Source organism: Lytechinus pictus, chromosome 2 (assembly GCF_037042905.1).
Source record: "Lytechinus pictus isolate F3 Inbred chromosome 2, Lp3.0, whole genome shotgun sequence".
Lineage (NCBI taxonomy): Eukaryota > Metazoa > Echinodermata > Echinoidea > Temnopleuroida > Toxopneustidae > Lytechinus > Lytechinus pictus.
In genome coordinates this window covers 26,816,369-26,837,032 of record NC_087246.1, presented here as the reverse complement: position 1 = coordinate 26,837,032, position 20,664 = coordinate 26,816,369, and the positions used below count along the sequence as shown (strand labels likewise).

General features: G+C 37.8%; 1 protein-coding gene across 2 annotated transcripts; it reads right to left on the bottom strand.

Annotated features, from left to right (window-relative positions):
- Positions 1–3,332: 3,332 nt before the first annotated feature.
- LOC129273230 (NADH dehydrogenase (ubiquinone) complex I, assembly factor 6-like) lies at positions 3,333–19,674 on the bottom strand. Of its 2 annotated transcripts, XR_010296717.1 has the most exons (8): positions 19,477–19,652; positions 15,643–15,823; positions 15,233–15,331; positions 14,023–14,125; positions 12,327–12,460; positions 11,887–11,988; positions 10,986–11,266; positions 9,547–10,504 (listed from the first exon to the last, which is right to left on the bottom strand). XR_010296717.1 is itself a non-coding variant. In XM_064114490.1 (7 exons), exons 1-7 carry the CDS (start codon positions 19,575–19,577, stop codon positions 11,081–11,083), a joined length of 906 nt encoding a protein of 301 aa, XP_063970560.1. In that variant the 5' UTR covers positions 19,578–19,674; the 3' UTR covers positions 3,333–11,080. The 2 variants fall into 2 exon arrangements, 1 of the variants encoding a protein (XP_063970560.1); XM_064114490.1 differs by having other exon boundaries at positions 3,333–11,266; positions 19,477–19,674.
- Between the last annotated feature and the right edge of the window lie 990 nt (positions 19,675–20,664).

Genomic DNA, 20,664 nt, shown 5'->3' with positions numbered 1-20,664 from the left:
CCCTGTCTTACAAAGAGTTACGATTGATCAAATCAACCACAACTATGGAAAGCCAGCAATGTCAACATCTAAAATGCATGTCTGTTCAAAATATTTTCTAGAGATGATGTACATTCATACATTCACTGTTTTATTGACAATTTAGTATGCTTTTCTTTGTTTTCAAAGGATAATGTGGAAATTTTCTAAAAGAAGAAATTATGACATTGATGTATTTCCATAAACTTGAAATTGATTGGATGAATCGTAACTCTTTGTAAGATATTTACATCAGTATAATCATTTCATCATAGCTGACAACATTGAATTCCAGAGCAACGACATTCCCACTGTTGTACATTATCTATAAAGTTCATAACAAACAGTGTGGGTATGAATTTACAGTGATCACTATAACAGCAAAGCTTGGGAGCAAAAAGTTTTTAAAGGGATGGTCCGGACTGAAAAGAATTGTATCTAAAATAGGTAAATTGCCAATTCGTTCACTGCCAACTCGTCCACTCTTCACATGGTCTACCTCCATTTAGTCTAATGCTATTTCGTCCAATAACCATTTGGTCCAATCATCACTTGGTCTAATGACCATTTTTTCCCATAAACAGTCTAATATTCATTTTATTTTCATACATTTTGCCCAATCAACACAAGCATGGAATAATTTTCCTGGTATCGCATTGCAATTTGCTCCATGACTGCTGTGCATAAAGTCTTGTATAGTATATTTTTACATAGGACTTAGTTCAGAGCTTTTCTCTTATAAAAAATGTTATTCAAATTTGTAAAGCAAAATTATTACCTGACTAGTCTAATTATACGAAATGGTATATGGACTAAATGGCTATAGGACCAACTGGTTATTAGACGAAATGGTGAGTGGACGAAATGGCAGTATCCATGTGTATATTGGAGGAACTGATGGTAGACCAAATGATACTAGTAGTAAGATGAGTTGCCAATTGGACAAATTGGCATTGAACCAAATGAAAATAATTCCTCTAAATAAATAAGAGTAAATTCACTGAGCAAAATGCTGTAAATTTCATCAAAATCTGATTGAGATTTGAAGTCTAGTAGCAGTTATTTGTGAAAACGGTTCTGTGCACGTCATGAATATTCATTGGGTGGGTTGATGATGTCTCATTCCCACTTTCAGTGTATCCCACCCCGTCCATTCCAGAACCTACAGTCAAATGTATTACTGTACTCCTGCGTAACCAAATTATTTCCAAACACCCCCTAAACGAGTTTTTCTCTGTGTGCAAAATATTTTGACACCCTAAACAAGTTTTTCACGGGCTTCATTTACACATTTTGGCCCCTAAACAAGTTTTGCCTACTTGCTGACAATAAGCTTATACAAAACCATGGAGCTATAGCTCCATGACAAAACTATATTCATGGGTATTGCATGCCCCCCAGTGCTGTTAGGGTTAAAATACCACAATCAGGAAGAACCCGAACACTTTTCACAAACGAGGAAAAAGCCTCAGGGCTAAAGCTTGGGAAAAAACATACCCTAAACATGTTTGGGTAGTCTTAAAGAAAAAACTTTGGAAAAAAAATACCCTAAATACGTTTGACCCCGTGATTGATCATTGACCAGTCTTTCAAAACCACCCTTTTTTTGAAAATCTGTGTTTTTGATACCCTTAACGAGTGCGCACGCAGCCCGCGTCCAAAACTGAAAAAAGCACCCCTTTAAACGTGTTGTTTTGGTCACCCATGTGTATAGCAATATATTTGACTGGCTCCCCCATCATCTCTTAGACATCGATGGAGATACATGCCCCCAAGTGCATAATGCTGCCAAGGTGTTTTGTCAACCATTTGATCATCATTTTGAATATCTCCTGCTAAACCTATAGGCCTGAATCCCTGTTGGGATGGCAGCTTCTACGCCCAAGGAGACATCTCCATCAAAGAGTCAGCTTGACATGGAGATATTAAGACATTTGCAGATGGGTCAAGCAAGCCAGCAGCAGCTTCTAGCGTCTATCAACTCACCAAATGCTGAATTGATGAAGTTTGATGGTGATCCGCTGAAATATTATGAGTTTGTACAGTCATTTGACTGGATGATAGGCGATACCTTGTTGTTGAGAAGTGGTAAGCTAATGAGGCTGTACAATTGTTGTGAGGGTGCAGCATATTGGCGAATCAGAACTGCCTTACGTTGATACTTTAAAGTTTTAGGAGTTTATATCCTAAATAGTTTAAAATGGGACTTCCATAGAAATGAAATGTTAAAAAAGTGCAATAAAAAGCTCTATATGTTTAGATTAGTGAAAAAAAATATAAATCACCAATTTCTGACTTAATTCAAATCAATGAAATCAATGGTTTTGTGACGAAAGAACGTGTCCAGAGGTTGCTCCTGGTTTTACACAGATTTTGACTGCCTTTCATTAATTTGGAAATTGAAAATTATACCACATGACTAGATTTGATGCAAGGATTCGATGATTAACTTGATTTGAGGACTACAGGAGAGCCTGAATAAATTTCAGTGACTTTTACGTGTCTTTTCATTCATTTTATCGGCTTAAAATATCAAGAAACATTTGAAAAACTCAATCTAGCACATTTATTTTTACTTACGCACCTAGCTGACACGCACTGTTTGCTTTACGCAACCTGAGATATTAAGTAACAATGCAAACTGGGCCTACTGATGCCAGTGCCACCTAAGAAATATAAGCAGCAAGCTGCTAATGAAGGAGATGATCTCCTTGATCTAATAAAGGACTTAAAGAGAAGAAGTTTCAATGCTTTCCAGCTCTATGAATAATAAATTCTCGGTTCTGGAAACTGCCACCAGTGATGTACTAGGAGAGCAGCAAGACATCGTTAGGTCTCTCTCTTTCTTGGAAGAAAAGTACGAAGGGATGAAAGTAACAACGGAGCGACTTGAGAGAGAGAATAAGGGACTAGAGAATGAGAACCTGAAACTTAAGAAAAGGGTAGATGCCCTTGATCGTCAAATTCAGGACCTTGACCAGTATCATAGGAGGCAAAACCTTGAGAACGCTGGGATTCCAGAAGAGAAGCAAGAGAACCCAGCAGATGTAGCACTGATCATCTCCAAAATGATCGACCCAGATATCACCGCTGGCGACATCGATATTGCACACTGCCTCGGAGCACAGAAACCGTCTGCCAAGCACCCAAGAGCAATAATCGAAAGGAACGTTGTTGGCATGACTTTACGCAATAAACAAAAGTATATACAATAAAAATTGCAGGACCTCCCGTTTTAATCACAGTGCAATACCGTATTTTATTAATCTCTTTAATAACTCTTGAAGTGCATATTTTTATTATGATATTTTTTTGTATACTTGATTTTTCTTAATGTACCATTATTTTTTTATCATCATTACATTGTTTTATGCTACATGTACATGTATTGTAAAATTGTTATACCTCTGTAAATAAATACATTTCAGCTTTTTAGCTGCAGTATGTGTGTGATTGTTTTACTGGAAATAAATAAACCTTAAAATGAATGTATGATGATGGTACCAGACCAAGGTTATGTCAGAGCTCGAGAACTTCTGGACGAGAGGTTTGGGAATAGTCTTAAGATAGAAGCCTGGCTGACGCAAGTGACAGAAGGCCCAGTTATTACAATTAACTGCAAGCAATTGAGAGAGTACGCTGATGAATTGCAGTCGTGCACCGAGACACTAATAGTGTTAGGTATCATTCAAGAAATGAGTTCTCAGAGAGAGCCGCTGAAGGTAATTGAGAGGCTACCCTATGCCTTGAGGACTAGGTGGGTGAGAGAAGTGAAACATATCCATGACTCAGGAAGATCGCCAACTTCTCAGCATCTGAAAATCAGCAGAAGTATCCTCTATGTCAGTCTGAGCATGGATTGTTTGGCCATGAGAGGTTCAAAGATATGGCCCCTGAGGAATGTTTCAAGTTTGCTTGCGAAAACAAGTTGTGCTTTTATTGCCTGAAGCCAGGACATACTTGTCGCAATGCAAGCTGGACAGAACATGCTCAGTAAAGGGATGCAGTTTGAAACACACAAAGTTTCTACACACTAGCAAACAGGCAAAGCTTAGCACTGGAGATAAGAGTGGTGCCAGTAAGGACAAGAAAGTTGGAAATCAGCACAGTTCTGCAACCCAGACTGATGATAGAGAGCATGGCAGTCAGGTTGCTTCATAGCATGCGAGTAGCTGCAGAGGAAGCAGGAGACTGGTAGTCGATCTAACAATAATCCCTGCAAAGGTGAGAGCAGCTAATGGAAAGACAGTAGTGGATACTTTTGCTCTCCTGGACAATGGGTCTACCAACTCATTTTGCCTGAAAGAGTTAGCTGAGAGGCTAGGCGTAAGAAGTAGAAGCGAGATTCTCTCTGTGTCTACTCTGGAGAAGCGAGGTAGTGAGGTTAAGTGTGAAGCTGTTAACCCTAAGGTATATGGATTGGCCTCAGAAGTGGAATTAGAAATGGAGGCTTACACTCGTCCCAAGCTGAACATTAGCATGGAGAACATGGCGAGAGAAGCAGACATATCTCAGAGTCTCCATTTGCAAGATCTGGATCTTCCCATTACCAGCAGCAGTCAAGTAACTATGCTGATAGGGCAAGATGTCCCTGAGGCCCTGATGCCTCTGGAAGTGAAGGCAGGCAGTCCTAGTGAGCTCTTCACCATCAAGACAGTGCTTGGTTGAACCCTAAATGGGCCTCTTGGATCCTCCAACAGGTCTGGAGAAACTGCAATGTATGGAACCTATTGTGAAGCAAACTTCATCAACTTGGAGAGTGGCCTTGACAAATAAGTCAAAAGATTCTAGGAGATCGAAGAAAATGGTTTCCAGGGAAGTAAGCCCGTGTCACTGAATGACAAGAAGACAACTGAAATTTGGCAAGAGACAATCACGAAGGTCGATGGTTATTTTCAACTAGCCATTCTATTCCAAGAAAGTCTTGGAAGACGATTGAGATTGGACCCAGACTTGCAAGAAAAATACAAGGATGGAATGGAAGATCTACTCCAGAAAGGATATGCTGAAGAAGTGATGGATGATGCTGAGAAGCAGCAAATAGCCTGGTATATTCAACATCACCCAGTGTTCCATCCTAAGAAGGGTCCTATTACGAGTTGTCAAAGTTCATCAAGGAGCAACTTCTCGGCATCTGTTAATCAGCAGAAGTGTCCTCTATGTCAGTCTGAGCATGGGTTGTTTGGCCGTGAAAGGTTCAAAGATATGGTCCCCGAGGAATGTTTCAGGTTTGCTTGTGAAACCGAGTTGTGCTTTTATTGCTTGAAGCCAGGACATATGTCATTGCAATGCAAGCTGGACAGAACATGCTCACTAAAAAGTTGCATTTTGAAACACATAAAGTTTTTACACACTAGAAAGCAGGCAAAGCTTAGCCCCGGAGATAAGAGTGGTGAATTGGAAATCAGCAGTTCTCCAACCCAGACTGATGTTAGAGAGCATGGCGGTCAAGTTGCCTGATCGCATGCAAGTAGGCGCAGAGGAAGCAGGAAACTGATAGTTGCTCTACCAATAATCCCTGTAAAGGTGAGAGCAGCTAATGGAAAGACAGTAGTGGATACTTTTGCTCTCCTGGACAATGGGTCTACCAACTCATTTTGCCTGAAAGAGTTAGCTGAGAGGCTAGGCGTAAGGAGTAGAAGCAAGATTCTCTCTGTGTCTACTTTGGAGAAGAGAGGTAGTGGAATTAAGTGTGAAGCTGTTAACCTCAAGGTATATGGATTGGCCTCAGATGTGGAATTAGACATGGAGGCTTACACTCGTCCCAAGCTGAACATTAGTATGGAAAACATGGCGAGAGAAGCAGACATATCTCAGAGTCTCCATTTGCAAGATCTGGATCTTTCTATTACCAGTTGCAGTCAAGTCACTATGCTGATAGGACAAGATGTCCCTGAGGCACTGATGCCTCTGGAAGTGAAGGCAGGCAGTCCTAGTGAGCTCTTCGCCATCAAGACAGTGCTTGGTTGAACCCTAAATGGGCCTCTTGGATCCTCCAACAGGTCTGGAGAAACTGCAATGTATGGAACCTATTGTGAAGCAAACTTCATCAACTTGGAGAGTGGCCTTGACAAATAAGTCAAAAGATTCTAGGAGATCGAAGAAAATGGTTTCCAGGGAAGTAAGCCCGTGTCACTGAATGACAAGAAGACAACTGAGATTTGGCAAGAGACAATCACGAAGGTCGATGGTTATTTTCAACTAGCCATTCTATTCCAAGAAAGTCTTGGAAGACGATTGAGATTGGACCCAGACTTGCAAGAAAAATACAAGGATGGAATGGAAGATCTACTCCAGAAAGGATATGTTGAAGAAGTGATGGATGATGCTGAGAAGCAGCAAATAGCCTGGTATATTCAACATCACCCAGTGTTCCATCCTAAGAAGGGTCCTATTACGAGTTGTCAAAGTTCATCAAGGAGCAACTTCTCAGCATCTGTTAATCAGCAGAAGTGTCCTCTATGTCAGTCTGAGCATGGGTTGTTTGGCCGTGAAAGGTTCAAAGATATGGTCCCCGAGGAATGTTTCAAGTTTGCTTGTGAAACCGAGTTGTGCTTTTATTGCTTGAAGCCAGGACATATGTCGTTGCAATGCAAGCTGGTCAGAACATGCTCTCTAAAAAGTTGCATTTTGAAACACATAAAGTTTCTACACACTAGAAAGCAGGCAAAGCTTAGCCCCGGAGATAAGAGTGGTGAATTGTAAATCAGCAGTTCTCCAACCCAGACTGATGTTAGAGAGCATGGCGGTCAAGTTGCCTGATCGCATGCAAGTAGGCGCAGAGGAAGCAGGAAACTGATAGTTGCTCTACCAATAATCCCTGTAAAGGTGAGAGCAGCTAATGGAAAGACAGTAGTGGATACTTTTGCTCTCCTGGACAATGGGTCTACCAACTCATTTTGCCTGAAAGAGTTAGCTGAGAGGCTAGGCGTAAGGAGTAGAAGCAAGATTCTCTCTGTGTCTACTTTGGAGAAGAGAGGTAGTGAGATTAAGTGTGAAGCTGTTAACCTCAAGGTATATGGATTGGCCTCAGATGTGGAATTAGACATGGAGGCTTACACTCGTCCCAAGCTGAACATTAGTATGGAAAACATGGCGAGAGAAGCAGACATATCTCAGAGTCTCCATTTGCAAGATCTGGATCTTTCTATTACCAGTTGCAGTCAAGTCACTATGCTGATAGGACAAGATGTCCCTGAGGCACTGATGCCTCTGGAAGTGAAGGCAGGCAGACCTGGTAGACTCTTCACCGTCAAGATGGTGTTCGGTTGAACCCTCAATTGGCCTCTTGGATCCAACAGGTCTGGAGATACTGCAGTGTATGGAACCTATTGTGAAGCAAACTTCATTGACTTGGAGAGTGGCCTTGACAAACAAGTCAGAAGATTCTAGGAGATCGAAGAAAATGGTTACCAGGGAAGTAAGCCAGTGTCACTGAATGACAAGAAGATATCTGAGATCTGGCAAGAGACAATCAAGGTCGATGGTCATTTTCAACTAGCCATTCCATTCAAGACAGACGATTGATATTGGACCCAGACTTGCAAGGAAAATAAAGGATGGACTGGAAGATCTACTCCAGGAAGGATATGCTGTGAAGCAGAAAGAGCCTGGTATATTCCACACCACCCAGTGTTCCATCCTAAGAAGGGTAAACTTCGGATTGTCTTTGATTGTGCTGCCAAGTTCGGAGGCAAAGCACTGAATGATGTTGTCATGCATGGACCAGAGCTCACCAATAATATAGTGGGAGTTCTTCTTAGATTCAGGCAGTCACCTATTTCCATTACGGGTGATATTGCATGAATGTTCCACTAAGAAAGAGTACCCTGTCAAGAGAGAGACCTACTTTGCTTTCTTTGGTGGCAAGATGGAAATCTTCAGGAAATTCCTTGGACGTAATGGATATGTGTGCATCTATTTGGCAGAACTTGGAGCCCATCTGCATGCAGTTTTGCTCTCAGCCAAGCAGCAGAAGACGTCAAGAAAGACAATAGAAGATTTGAGGCCGCTACAACAGTCAGTAAGTGCTTTTACGTTGATGATTATCTTGCCTCCTTGGAAGACGAGGTTACAGCTGTGAAGCAGGTGGCTGACTTGACAAGTTTGTTGAGGGATGCAGGCTTTAAGGTGACCAAGTGGATAAGTAACAGCCCTTCTGTTCTGGGATCTGTACCAGAAGAGAGAGCCAAAGAGGTGGAAGGACTAGATCTGAATGTTGATGCACTTCCGGTAGAGAGGGCCAGTGGGTTAACATGGAACATGGATGAGGGCTGCTTCCTTTAATACAAGTTTGCTCCCAAGGAAAAGCCAATTACCAGACAAGGAATTCTGAGTGTGGTGTCATCAGTGTATGACCCTCTTGGTTATGTCACAACACGACTTAATATGTCACAATCAGCTACATGCAGCTGGAAACAGGGAGTCTGATGACACTGTACAGGTACTGGACAAGGCATTTTAAAACATTCCCTCACCTTATAAAGATGATCTTTACCATCTTGAGCTGCTTCCACAACCCAACTGTAGTCATCTTTCAGCAATAATGCAAGAAACTGTAAACACAAACAGACCATCTATTCACATAAATAGCTTTTCAGCCATACTAACAGTGAATTTTGAACTAACATCAGCCAAGAAGACTACTTTGCAATATTTCTCATCACCATCTTCGAACAAACCAGTTGACAGTACTCTTTGTAATGATATGCGCAGTGCCTCTCGGAGATACACAGAAGCAAAAGAAGTTCACGAAAAGGAAACAGAATCAAAGATGACTACAGAAGGGATCATCAAGAAGAAGCCTGAAGTGTCCAAACTATACAGGCAAGGCTAAAGCAATTCAAGTGAGCTAGAAGTGACATTATGGACCATGCAAAGAGCAAGAATAGATGTATTTAACTTTGTTATCTGTTGACACAGATACTGCAAACTAAGACGCTTATACTCATATATTGTCACAGCAAGCCCTTTTGACTGACATGTATCATATGACATCTTTGACCTTTGAAGTTTGGCCGAGTGACAGCATAATGGATTCCCTTTGTTATGGAATGTATGGGCAATTGAATTTCAAGATTTTATGTCACAATCACCTTTTCAGCTCTTCATAACCATATAGTTCTGGATTTCATTGCAACCTTTGAGAGGTGCTTGGTGTTATTCTCTCTCCAACAACTGCTAAGTACCAGTAATGCATGAACAATGGGATAAACATGTGATTTCACAAAACTTTTTCAGCTCAAGAACTTGATGTGCATAGTTGTTCCAGATATCAAGTTTGAAGTCTCAGGTATCAAGGTCTGAAACAGTGTAACTTATTTCTTTTTTTATACCCCCCTAACCAACCATATCAAATTGAAAGAAATGGTTTCCAAAATAAGCCTAGATTGCACCAGAGAGCATCTAGAACCCTAGAGCTCGCCCCCCCCCCCCCCCTGGCCTATTGGGACTTTGCACTTCGTGCACATGGTGTGCGCATTGCATTTGCACACACTTTTTATTTCAGATTTTTTCAGGTTTTTTTTTAATCTTAGTCTCATAACCCTATCTTATGTTACTGCATGAAATCATAATTATTTCATATTTTCATACAAGTGGGTATGATATGTGTCCCTTATAATATAATGGGTTACAGCAATGGATATCTAATGTATTAAATCAGTTGTCAATCCATTTCTTTTTAAATTCTTGGAGGAAATAAGATTGAATATTCATGGAGACGTGCATAGAACTGTTTCACCCAAATAATGCAACTCTTTAAAAAGTCATTGCTTTGTTATTTCTCGTCCAATGTTGATCAAATTTTCAGTGCTTTTTTTTCTGATTTTATTTCATCTGTTCAAATCATATTTTTTAGCCAAGAACCCCTTGAATTGAATTAACTAAGAGTTGGAGCAAGAAATCAACCTAAAACACACCATGGTATACAAATACCATGCAACTCCGAGTGCATTGGGTCAAAGTCGATGCATGCAATAAATTTAGTAATTGGCATGCAACACAGCAGCTTTGGTAAATTCTGAACTTAAGTGATACATGTAAGCTAATTTTGAACCAATGTACAAACAAAAGCAGTTTGTTATTTGTTTCATAAAATAAGATACATGGATCCTCTTTAGATAAATCAAGAAAAATCAAAATTTAATGTTATTTTTCTTTTAGGCCTACTACCCTCCTGTTTAGCATCAGTCATGTTCATCAAAAACAGGCACAGGAAAACCTCAAGTGCTTCTTCGATCAAGAGCAGCTCAATTTTGACTCTTTTAATGCACACTTGCTTGGGAGAAAATGCGGTCGACGCAACAGTGGAAATAATACGTGTCATATGACCACTCACAGTCAATCATTTGATAAGGATCCATTCGAAAACATGAGAACACCAAGAAATAGGACCATGTTATGATGAGAACTGAAACCCAATGGCCCGAATTCACAAAGGTGGTTTTGTAAACTGTATGTTGAACCCATGGTTTATGCAGATTTCCTGTATAAATTACGCTTATTTACCACATCTATTAAAAAATGTCCAATGTTGATGCGCACTTTTGTCACAGTGCGCCAAAATGACGCCTGTTGCCATGGTTAATTAAGTACGCTGTTTTATTCATGAGTCCATTGTTTGAAGAGTGGACTCATTAATTCAAAACAATGGACTCATGAATAAAATAGGGTACTTAATTTATACAGGAAATCTGCATAAACCATGGGTTCAACCGATGGTTTTAAAAACCACCTTTCTGAATTCTGGCCTATATAGTCAAAGATTAGCAAGTAAAAGTTGCAGTACTTTCAACATATGAAACAGTACAAAGAATCTTACAACTTGGAACGTTCACTTGATCAATCAGGCCGACTACTTTCTCCTCTTATAGTGGAGTATACTTTCCTTCATAGCCTCCTGTAATATCTCACTGAAGACATAGGCGGGATTCCGTGGCATTTTAATGATCTTCGGGATTTCAGACTTATTTTCATTGCAGCACAATTTCCTGTGTCAAAAGGATCCCATATCATACATTTATAAGATCATGATATAAAGTCAATCTGTATGACAAGAAGTTCAGAAAGTCCTCCTGTAGTTCTGTAGCCATATTCTAACTGGAAGGAGAGGGTACCTCTTTGACAGAGACGGATGAAAGACGTCAAAGTCTGCTTGCTGAATTCTTTTTAGGTAAGAATCAATGGGAGCAGTGGCAAGGAATGCTGGGATAGCACCGGGTGTAACATCCTTCTTCAGCGTACGAGCCTATGGGAGAAAGGAAACATCGAGATGAGAATCAATGGCAGCAGTGGCAAAGAATGATGGGATACCACAAGGAAGTGGTATCCTTAAGCTTACGAGCCTGTTAGAAATATTAAACATTAACATATATTACCTTCTATTTGATTTTTTTTTTAATAGCGATGATTATGGAATAATGATTTTCAGAACCTGTAACTTCCAACTAACATCTATTTTTTTTCACAAATCTACTTTACACAATGCACCACAAAATTCTAAAGCAAGAAAGCCTTAAGCCAGACATACTAGATTAGTAACATCTCAAGTTACAATAACCTTTTGATACTCAATATATGTCTGGATTATTTAAAAAAATCATTCTTGACAGAATCTGAACAAAAAAATATTTATATATTTTAGGTGAAAATGCAGACACATGTATTATGAAGAAATTACTAAATTTGTTTAAAAAATTTTGTTTAAAAAGTGTGACTTATAATTTCATGCTATTTTGAATCTGCCAAAGTCGAATCTCTTGCAACATCTCTCTTTCAACAATGAATTTTACTGATGGAGACTTGACTGTATTCACAAAGGGAAGAAAAACTTGGGCTAAATTTATTTTAATCCATTGAACTACTCACATGTTTAAGGTGCGAATTTGCAAGACTGGCGAGTTCATAGGTCAAATCTTTCATATCCTGACTCCTGTTCCCACGGATTACATCCTCTTGTGATAAGTTATACTGAAAAATAAACACACAAAATAATATCTGAAGGAACACCAAAGGTAGTCTGCAGACACAGACCCTTCATTTTCACATAGTGCACAATGCAGAGTCTGAAGTAATGAGACTAGATTCACTATGCACTGTGGCTGGCTCTTATTTGACACAGAGTTTGGCATCTAGTCTTCACCCATGACATGGTATCAATGGTTAAAGTGTCAAATATGAGTCTGTGCTTGTAGACTATCTCGATCCAGCAATCAAAACCCCTTGGTTATCACTTTAGCAATACATTCCTAATCATAAAGCAACAAATTTCTCCCTAAGTTACACTAAATTTACTTCTCCCAACTCACCTTAATAGTAAGTTCCATTGGAATGAGCACATCCCTTCTCTGAGCTAGTAGGGGAATCCCCCTGAGTAGGTTTACAATGCCTTGTGATTTCCCTATATGACTTGCTGCATGGTCTGCATGAACATCCTGAATGCCTACCATAATCATGAGGGAAAAAAAATATATACTTCCAGGTGGGTGTTTCATAAAGCTGTTCGTAAGTTAAGAGGGACTTTAAGAACTGGTGATCCTTTTTTGTGGTAAATGGTAGATTCATTGGCGATGGTTTAGCGCGTAAGAAAGGATCACCAGTCGTTCTTAAAGTCGCTCTTAACTTACGGACAGCTTTATGAAACGGACCCCAGGAATGATAATAAAATAATTTTCCCTCCCAAGACACACATGGCTACAGATTTACTGCATTTTCAATCTTTTCAAGGCCTTGAGAGTATGAGAGTATGGTGATCTACTTCTATTAATTAAGATATTAGTAATTCAAGATTTTTAGACCCTCTAGATGGCAAGTGTTGTAATATCATATATGATGAAGGGTGAACATTCATTATGTCATGCTTCAAAAGAATTTATGTTTCAACTTAAAAAAAAAATATAAAAGAACATTATTGCCACAAAGCCTAAGGAAACTGTACTGTGTTACTATTTCCTTCCAAAGCAGCCAGGACAAATACATGTATGGTTGGCGTGTATACAGTTGGTCTAATATATAAATTTGGTCTAATTGCCGTTTGGTCCAGCCATCACTTGGACTTTCTGTCATTTAATCTATTCAGCAAATGGTCTCCTTTTCACTTTGTCTTCTTCCTTTTTGAGTTCATAAACCGTTCATCTAATCTTCTAGAGTAAGTGGTATAAGACAACGTGGATATTAGATGAAATGCATTGAAAATTAGACATCATCGTCACTGGAACACAGCAACAGAACAAGCGTTCTATGATTGATGGACTAAGATGCAATTATATGTAGACCAAATATGTTTAGTGATTGCTGAAGAACTGGGATCAGGACCATGTTGGATAGATCAAATCAAAAGACCAAACAAAATTAGACATATAGGCCCGTATTCTGAACTCTGGTTTAAATCAAACCCTGGTTTAAAGTTGTGGTTTAACTATGGAGAGCCAATCGGAGCACAATTCCCTAACAGTACACATTCAGTTTATTAACTCATATGACACCAAAATTGTTCATAATTGTCTTTGAATGATAACTGAAGTATTTTTCTTCACTATGAAAGCAAAATGAAACAAAATAGTAAACATAAGAAATATACATTATAAACAGAGTTTTTGAACTTTTGGCTCCCCATAATTTTAGCACAGAGTTAGACAGTGGTCTAAGTTAAACCTGACTTCAGAATACGGGCCATAGGGTGTAGACCATCTGGCAATTTTTGATTTACCTTTACATTTACCTTTACGAGTACAAGGCCACTATCAATCGCTCGTGATGGCATTCTCCTGCGTTGTTTAACAGTAAACTGTCATTTTCTTTAATGAGTAATACATTTTGTCGATATAATTGATCCAATGCTTATACTACAACTATATCATTAACTTGATAAGTATTACATTTGTATATATTACCTTGTAAATTTATATCTGATGCATGTGATCAATCAATTTACTGTATGGTAAATATCTTCTACTCTTGTTAGTGAGTGTAATTAATTGTTGTCATGCTTTCTATCATTATTACCTAATGATTGCAGTGTGAGGTAGAGCAATGATGAGGAGGTATTCTCTGCATAGCTTTCCACATCAGCAACACTTGGAAAAGGTTTATCCTCCAACGTCTTTTCCTAAACCATAAACAAACACAATTTAAAAATAGTAAAGTCACAGTGACAGTATATTTGGAAATTATGATACTGAACACCACCTCAGTAAAATAAATATCACTTACATTTCAGTAAGTAAAGAACTACGTAGTACAGATGTTACATAGTCTTATTTTGAACAAATCTGTTTCAATAAGAGTGATTATTCTTGTAACATGTATTTTGTTTTCTTGACTGCAACTAGTTATTTCACAAGGCATTTAAGGAACATAGAAAAAGAGCAATAGATATGTTGTCGTTATTAAGATGGTAACTGTTTAGACAAATACCAGGACCAGTCCTGTGGAATTCACTACCACAGGAGCTGAAGAACTCAAACTCAGCAACATCCTTTAATGGCAACATAAAATTGCATTTGTTCACCAGCAGGAACTAGGTTTGAAGACAGACATTTTTCCACCCTTTCTTGTACTTCTCTTAGTTCTCTTTACTTCTATGTTTTGCTCTCTTCTATAAAGCGCCTTGAGCATTTAATCAAAATGGAAAAGACGCTATATAAATCATATGTATTATTATTATTATTATTACTAGGCTTTTACACTACAACCAACCATTTAAAAATCTTATTTGTAATGATAACATCCAAACTTTAACGATTCAGTAAAAGTGGAGTTTCTATCTTTATCATTCCAAATATATACCGGTATGCTAATATTTCCTTTCACCATGAATGCTGATGTTGCCGTTTTATAAGTTTTATTAAGCAATTATCGAAACTGAATACTTACATGTACTGCATGTAATTGGAAGAATTGTTTAATTTAAATTTTATACTTCCAAGTCTTGAGTAAAATTGTCAAGATTTCTGGCAACCGACTTATTTTTTGCATTAGTTTACATGATTCAGCTAAAGCCGGGGTAATAATAATAGCAGGGCCTGCTGGGAGAACAGTTTTCAGAACTGAAGTGGCTTCCCTGGGTAAATATACCTATATTATTATTCAAATTCAGTCTTATAGTTCCAGAATTTTATTTAGTGTCAGGTCAATAAATAACTTTCATTGTTTTTCTATGTTGAAAAGATGATAAATCTCATTTATTGCTAGCAAAATTTTAAGCTATTCTTACTCTTTCTTCAATCATGCGTGATAACCATCTCTTTGATAGCTTGTGTCTATTGACTGCTTTGAAGAGCTCCAAGGCAATAGGTTGATGTGAAGGTTTTCCCTAAAATTTAGAAAGAAAAAAAAAATGAAACAAGTCAGAAAAAGTAATAGAGAGAGTAAATGGGGCGGGGGACAATACTCTGCAATTAAATGTAAAGACAGAGGGCAGTCATACGTGTACAATTGTTTGTTTGTTTTTTAATAATAATACCCACAAGCCTACATATTCTACAAATTCATTCAAAACATTGTCGTTTTTTAATCAAGATGATTTTCTAAAAAATATTGATAAAAGATAAAATACAAATATCCAGACAAATTTTGATAGTCTTACTCACAAAAAAACCCATGGCACTTGGTAATGATACTCACTGCATAGATCTTTTCTAGACCATCTTTCCAAAATTGGAGTCTTAGTTTTCCAATGTGAACATTGGAGACAGAATCCCTGACTGAAGCTAACTCGGCATTAAAAGCTCGAAGAGTAATTGCAGCAGAGCGTGATTCTTCTGGCATGAGGAGGGATACAAGGAATCCTTCATAATCTTGTTTCCTAATTCAACGATGACAAAATAGAAAATTTACAATGAAAATGAGATGGGGTCATGAAAGTTAATTGAATGTTATTGATTTGAGCAAAAGGTCAAGATTGTCTCAAAATAGAGAGGGAAAAAGGGATTGAATTCTGTCACTCACTCAATGAATAAGATTATGATATAACCTACATGTACATTACATTGTTGTAATGCGCAGTTGAGTATATACATATAGAAATAGAGCAATATACATTTACATGTACAATTATTATTATTATTATCATTATAACCTTGTTCTCTGTTAGGACTCCTTGTGTGGGGAAATAAGGTTGGCAATGTTTGGGTTATTTTTCTCTTGTTCCTGGGGACAAACGCTTTATTTAAATATTTTGTTTTTGTTACACTGTCAGTTTCCATTTGAACTATTCATAATATAATTTGGCTCTTATTAAAGTAAATTGAATTCTTTGATATTTTTTTCTAAATTAAAAACAGAGATCGTTTGTGACAATAGACCCGTTCGGTATTACTCATGGGCAATTTCGGTCAAATGACCTTTCATCGTTTACATTATGATAGGCAGATTTCAAAGCAAGATAGTATGTAAGCATGCCTTACATAGCAGGATGCAGAAATTGTATAGACCAGGTGACTAGAATAGCACACCAATGAACACTCTATGAAAGTATTTGTTGCATTTTCACTTTGAATGCATAACAAGTTGCTATAACAATGTACTTGGCCAACTGTGAAATACCAGTCACTAGTGGATGCATTGTTGTTTTTTGTGGATCTAATAAAAAAACAAAATTCAAAAGAATATATGAATAATCAAGACATCAAAGTTGGTGCTTATCTCATTGGAAATTAAACCACCATGTCACTTTTAGTCCGAATAACCTTCTGATCATGCGCAGAATGGAACTCCGAACAGACCAACTTTATTTTCCAGAGGGCCCACACAAACATGCTCAAAATTAAAGTTTTTTTTTTGAGCGCTCTTAGTCTGGTGAATACAAAAATTTGTCCCAAAGTTTCTAATGAAAAATAAATCACATCTGTATGGAAAGTAGTACTTTAAGAGTATTCTTGGTGATAACACTTTTTTTGAAATCATTGACAGATATCTAAAAAATAGAAAAACTCTATGTGCCTTGAACGAAGCCAGCAGTGCAAGCCTTGGTACATAATTATGTACGCTCTTATGAACTTACTAATTCCATACATTATATATTAAAAATTGATATTTTATTACTACTATTATTATTTATTTATTTATTCACTTACCCATCTTTTGTATAAAACTATAATTATCATTATTTTATCATCATTATTTTCATAATTAATTTGTTTTCTGAATCTTTTCTTCATGCACTTTTCAGTTTTCGCTCCCTTTCACTCAGGCCCCAAATCCAGTTCATTTTTGCTCTCTCCGTGCTGTAGCTCAACATAACAGAAGAAAGGTACTAAAAGAAATTCTTAATTGCAATCAAAACAAAAGCAAAAGGAAACATAAAAAGAGGGAAAAAAGGAACAAAATAAAAGAAAAAAAAGAAAAAGAGAAAAGGGAAAAAGAGGAGGAAAAGATGAAAAAAGAAAATAAAAGAAAAAAGATACAGGAAAGAAACAGAAACAAAGATACAGAAAAGTGAAAACAAGAAAAAAAATGAGAAAAGAAAAGAACAAGAAAAGAAAAATAGAATAAGAAAATAAAAGAAAACAGAAAAAAAGATAGGAGGTACAAAAAAGGGGGAAAAAGAAAAACAGAAAAGAAAACAAGAGAAGAAAAAAAGGTATTGGGTGGCCTTGGGCGAGCATATGGGCGTGGTATATCCCTACATAAGCTTACTTCTTTGCTAAAAATGTCCTAATTTTTATACTTTTTCAATAGATACACTAATCGTGTGATCAAAGAACAATTAGCACGATATGTCGCAAACAAACGTGGAGATTTGGATTCTCACCCAACTTACATTCAACTCAAGTGTCCACTCCACCACAGGACTTAGTCCCTACTTCCTTCTTTATGGAAGAGAAGCTCGAGTTCCAGTGAACATAACATGTCCAGTTCCAGCCCAGCAACATACTACCTCACCAGAACAGTATGTTATTGAATGATCTTCAACGACTCAAGAAAGCATTTCATTATGCCAAGCAGAAATCTGAACTTGCCCAATATCAACAGAAAGAAGGTTACGACATGAAGACTCGTACCATCAAATATTCTGTCCTCCTCAGAAGATGGTTTGAATTATCGCATTGAAGACATCCATAATCAGAGAATACAGAAGGTACATGTAGTGCACCATAACAGACTGAAGCTCTTCAGATCTAAACTACCTCAACAATAACTGGAGTCCAGTAAAGAAGGTAGAACTCATCCATCCATCCCACCGCTGCCACCAGTTTGTAGGGTGGCCTTGGGTGATCATATGGGCGTGGTATATCCCTACAGAGTTATACAAGACATGACTTGACTCCTTGATTGCCTGTGGTTATCTGCCTGGAGGTGGTGTACCAACCTCAACCTCAGGGTTTATTTGCATGAATAATTTGTTTAACAATGAATATTCAAATAAGATCATTTGTATACAAAAAGAGGTACATGAATATAGAAGGCTTTCAAATGAATTTAAATGAGCTTCTATGAACATTACTTTTACTAAAGGTTAAACTATTCAGAGTAAATCAAGTGAACCATGGAATAAAAATGAAGAAAAGAACATTGCAAATAGTATTGTATAAGAAATGCAAAGCAGGAGATGAAAGGATGGCAATGAAGAGGGAATGTGAAGCATGAGATAAGAATGTAAAGCACGAGATAAATAAAGGAGTCAATGTAAAAGTGATGAGATCAAAGGAGAGGTAACATCAAAGGAAATAGGATCATTCAAATACAAGCTTTTCATCCATTCAAAGAAAAATCCAAATTAAAACAGTGGCAAAAATAGTTTTTTTTTTAACTGGTTGCCAACACCACAAGACAGAAGAAGTTTTTGATCAACAGACAGTCCACCAAAGTCTATACATTGAAAAGATTGGACACTTCACAGAATTCGCATAATGCTTTGCATCAATTTGCGTGTAAAATAGTTAAGGTGCCTAGTCTTTCTCTTGTCGTTGCAGTGTCTTTGATATGAATATAAAATCCCGCGCCCTCCTTAGAAAAAAAAATTTGGAATCTCCGAGTCAGCTCCATACACTCACAATGACTCATCGACAAGAAAAACGGACATTTAAATTTCACCATTGGTGGTGAATACAATTCACGAAAATTTAAATGTCCATTTTTCTTCTCGTCAATGAGCGTGTGGAGCTCACTCGGTGATTCCAAATTTTCAAATTCAAAATCACGAGATTGAGAATCCACTTGGCCTTGGGAAAAGTGGATTCATGATCGTTCGGTATTGACATAGAAAATGTTTATTCTAATTTCTATTTTAATTAATCTTAGTAAGTCCCATGTATTATCCCATGGAAAGGGTTGCATGCGTTGTGCCTTGATTTTCCTGTGCACGGCGGCATATGTAATGAACGTTTCTGGCCTTTTTTCTGGGTGAGATTGGCCCACACGTACACTGCACTCGTGACACTGGACAAGGCCTAGTTACACAAATATGATAATATGGGACTGATAAAAGAAAGACACTGAATTAATCGTTTGTTTTACCTCACAAGGTCCAAACAATATTGGCCATCTCTAACATTTCTTGAACAATATCTACGACATGTGCCGATATAACTGCAAATCTGCCTACGAAAGCTCAACATTCTTTAATAATCACTGGTAATTAATCCACACAGCAGCCAGGTAGGAATCAGCTGAAGGCTGCCATCTTGTTGTGTAACTTCGATACGGAAGATCAGTGACGTCACGTCACTTGGTCTATGGCCGTGGGGGGCCTCTTGCACCCCCCCCCCAATAGAAAAAATTCACGACCATGAAAAAAAAAAAGGAGAAAAGAAAATAAAGAGAGATGGGTGGAATATGATATTTATTTTCTAAAAATAATGTCAAAATCTATCACAAAATCTCAAAATTTTATTTTTGTAATTAAAACATGCAATGTCGAAATTTTTGCTCGCTCGCTTGAAGCGTCACTTCCATTAGCGTACCAGTCTGCATTTGTTCACCAGCAGGTACTAGGTTTGAAGACAGACATTTTTCCTCATTTGTAATTTACGGGCCTTTCTTGTACTTCCCTTAGTTCTCTTTACTTATATGTTTTGCTCTCTTCTAAGCGCCTTGCATGAGCATTTTTTTTTTTTTTTTTGCTTGTCAATTTTTTTTCTGGTGCGAAATGTCCTTTGCTTGAGGTTGATGACCATTTTTTTTTTTTTTTTTGCTTGTCAATTTTTTTGGCGGAAGAATTTGCCCCCCCCCCTTTGGGAAATCCTAGGTACGCCACTGGTCACCTCGCTTTCTCGCAAAATTTTATGAATTTTATCCGACACGCAAATTGACCCATTTTACCTTTTTTTTTAAGATGACAGTGCCTTTTAGTGTACGTGGGGGTAGAAATTTACATATATTCCATTATACCTTGATTTCGATCCCGCTTTTGTTTGCTATTTTGTCATCTTTTAATTTATTTCCCTTTCTTAAATCATGCTAATATATCAGTAGGCCTATCTTTTTGGAATGACTTGTTCTTTCTCACATGTTCTTCTTTCGTTCCTTTACCTGCTTGATCCCTTCCGTTTGCCATTCTTTTCGCTTTTCCCCTTTTCCTTTTCCTCCTTTCCTCTTTTCCCCTTTCCTTCCCCTTTCCCTTTATTTCTCCCTCCCTTTTCTCTTTTTCCCACACTTTTTTTTTATTTTCCCGGTGAAATCCGCCAGGGGGCAGCCTGCCCCTCT

Excerpts from the sequence above, each read along its gene's own strand:
- LOC129273230 (XM_064114490.1), bottom strand. The coding sequence starts at position 19,577 with ATGTTGAGCTTTCGTAGGCAGATTTGCAGTTATATCGGCACATGTCGT. Across the intron at positions 15,824-19,476 it reads TATTGTTTGGACCTTGTGAG|GAAACAAGATTATGAAGGAT; the intron begins GTAAAACAAACG and ends TCGTTGAATTAG. Across the intron at positions 14,126-15,232 it reads CACGCATGATTGAAGAAAGA|GAAAAGACGTTGGAGGATAA; the intron begins GTAAGAATAGCT and ends TTTATGGTTTAG.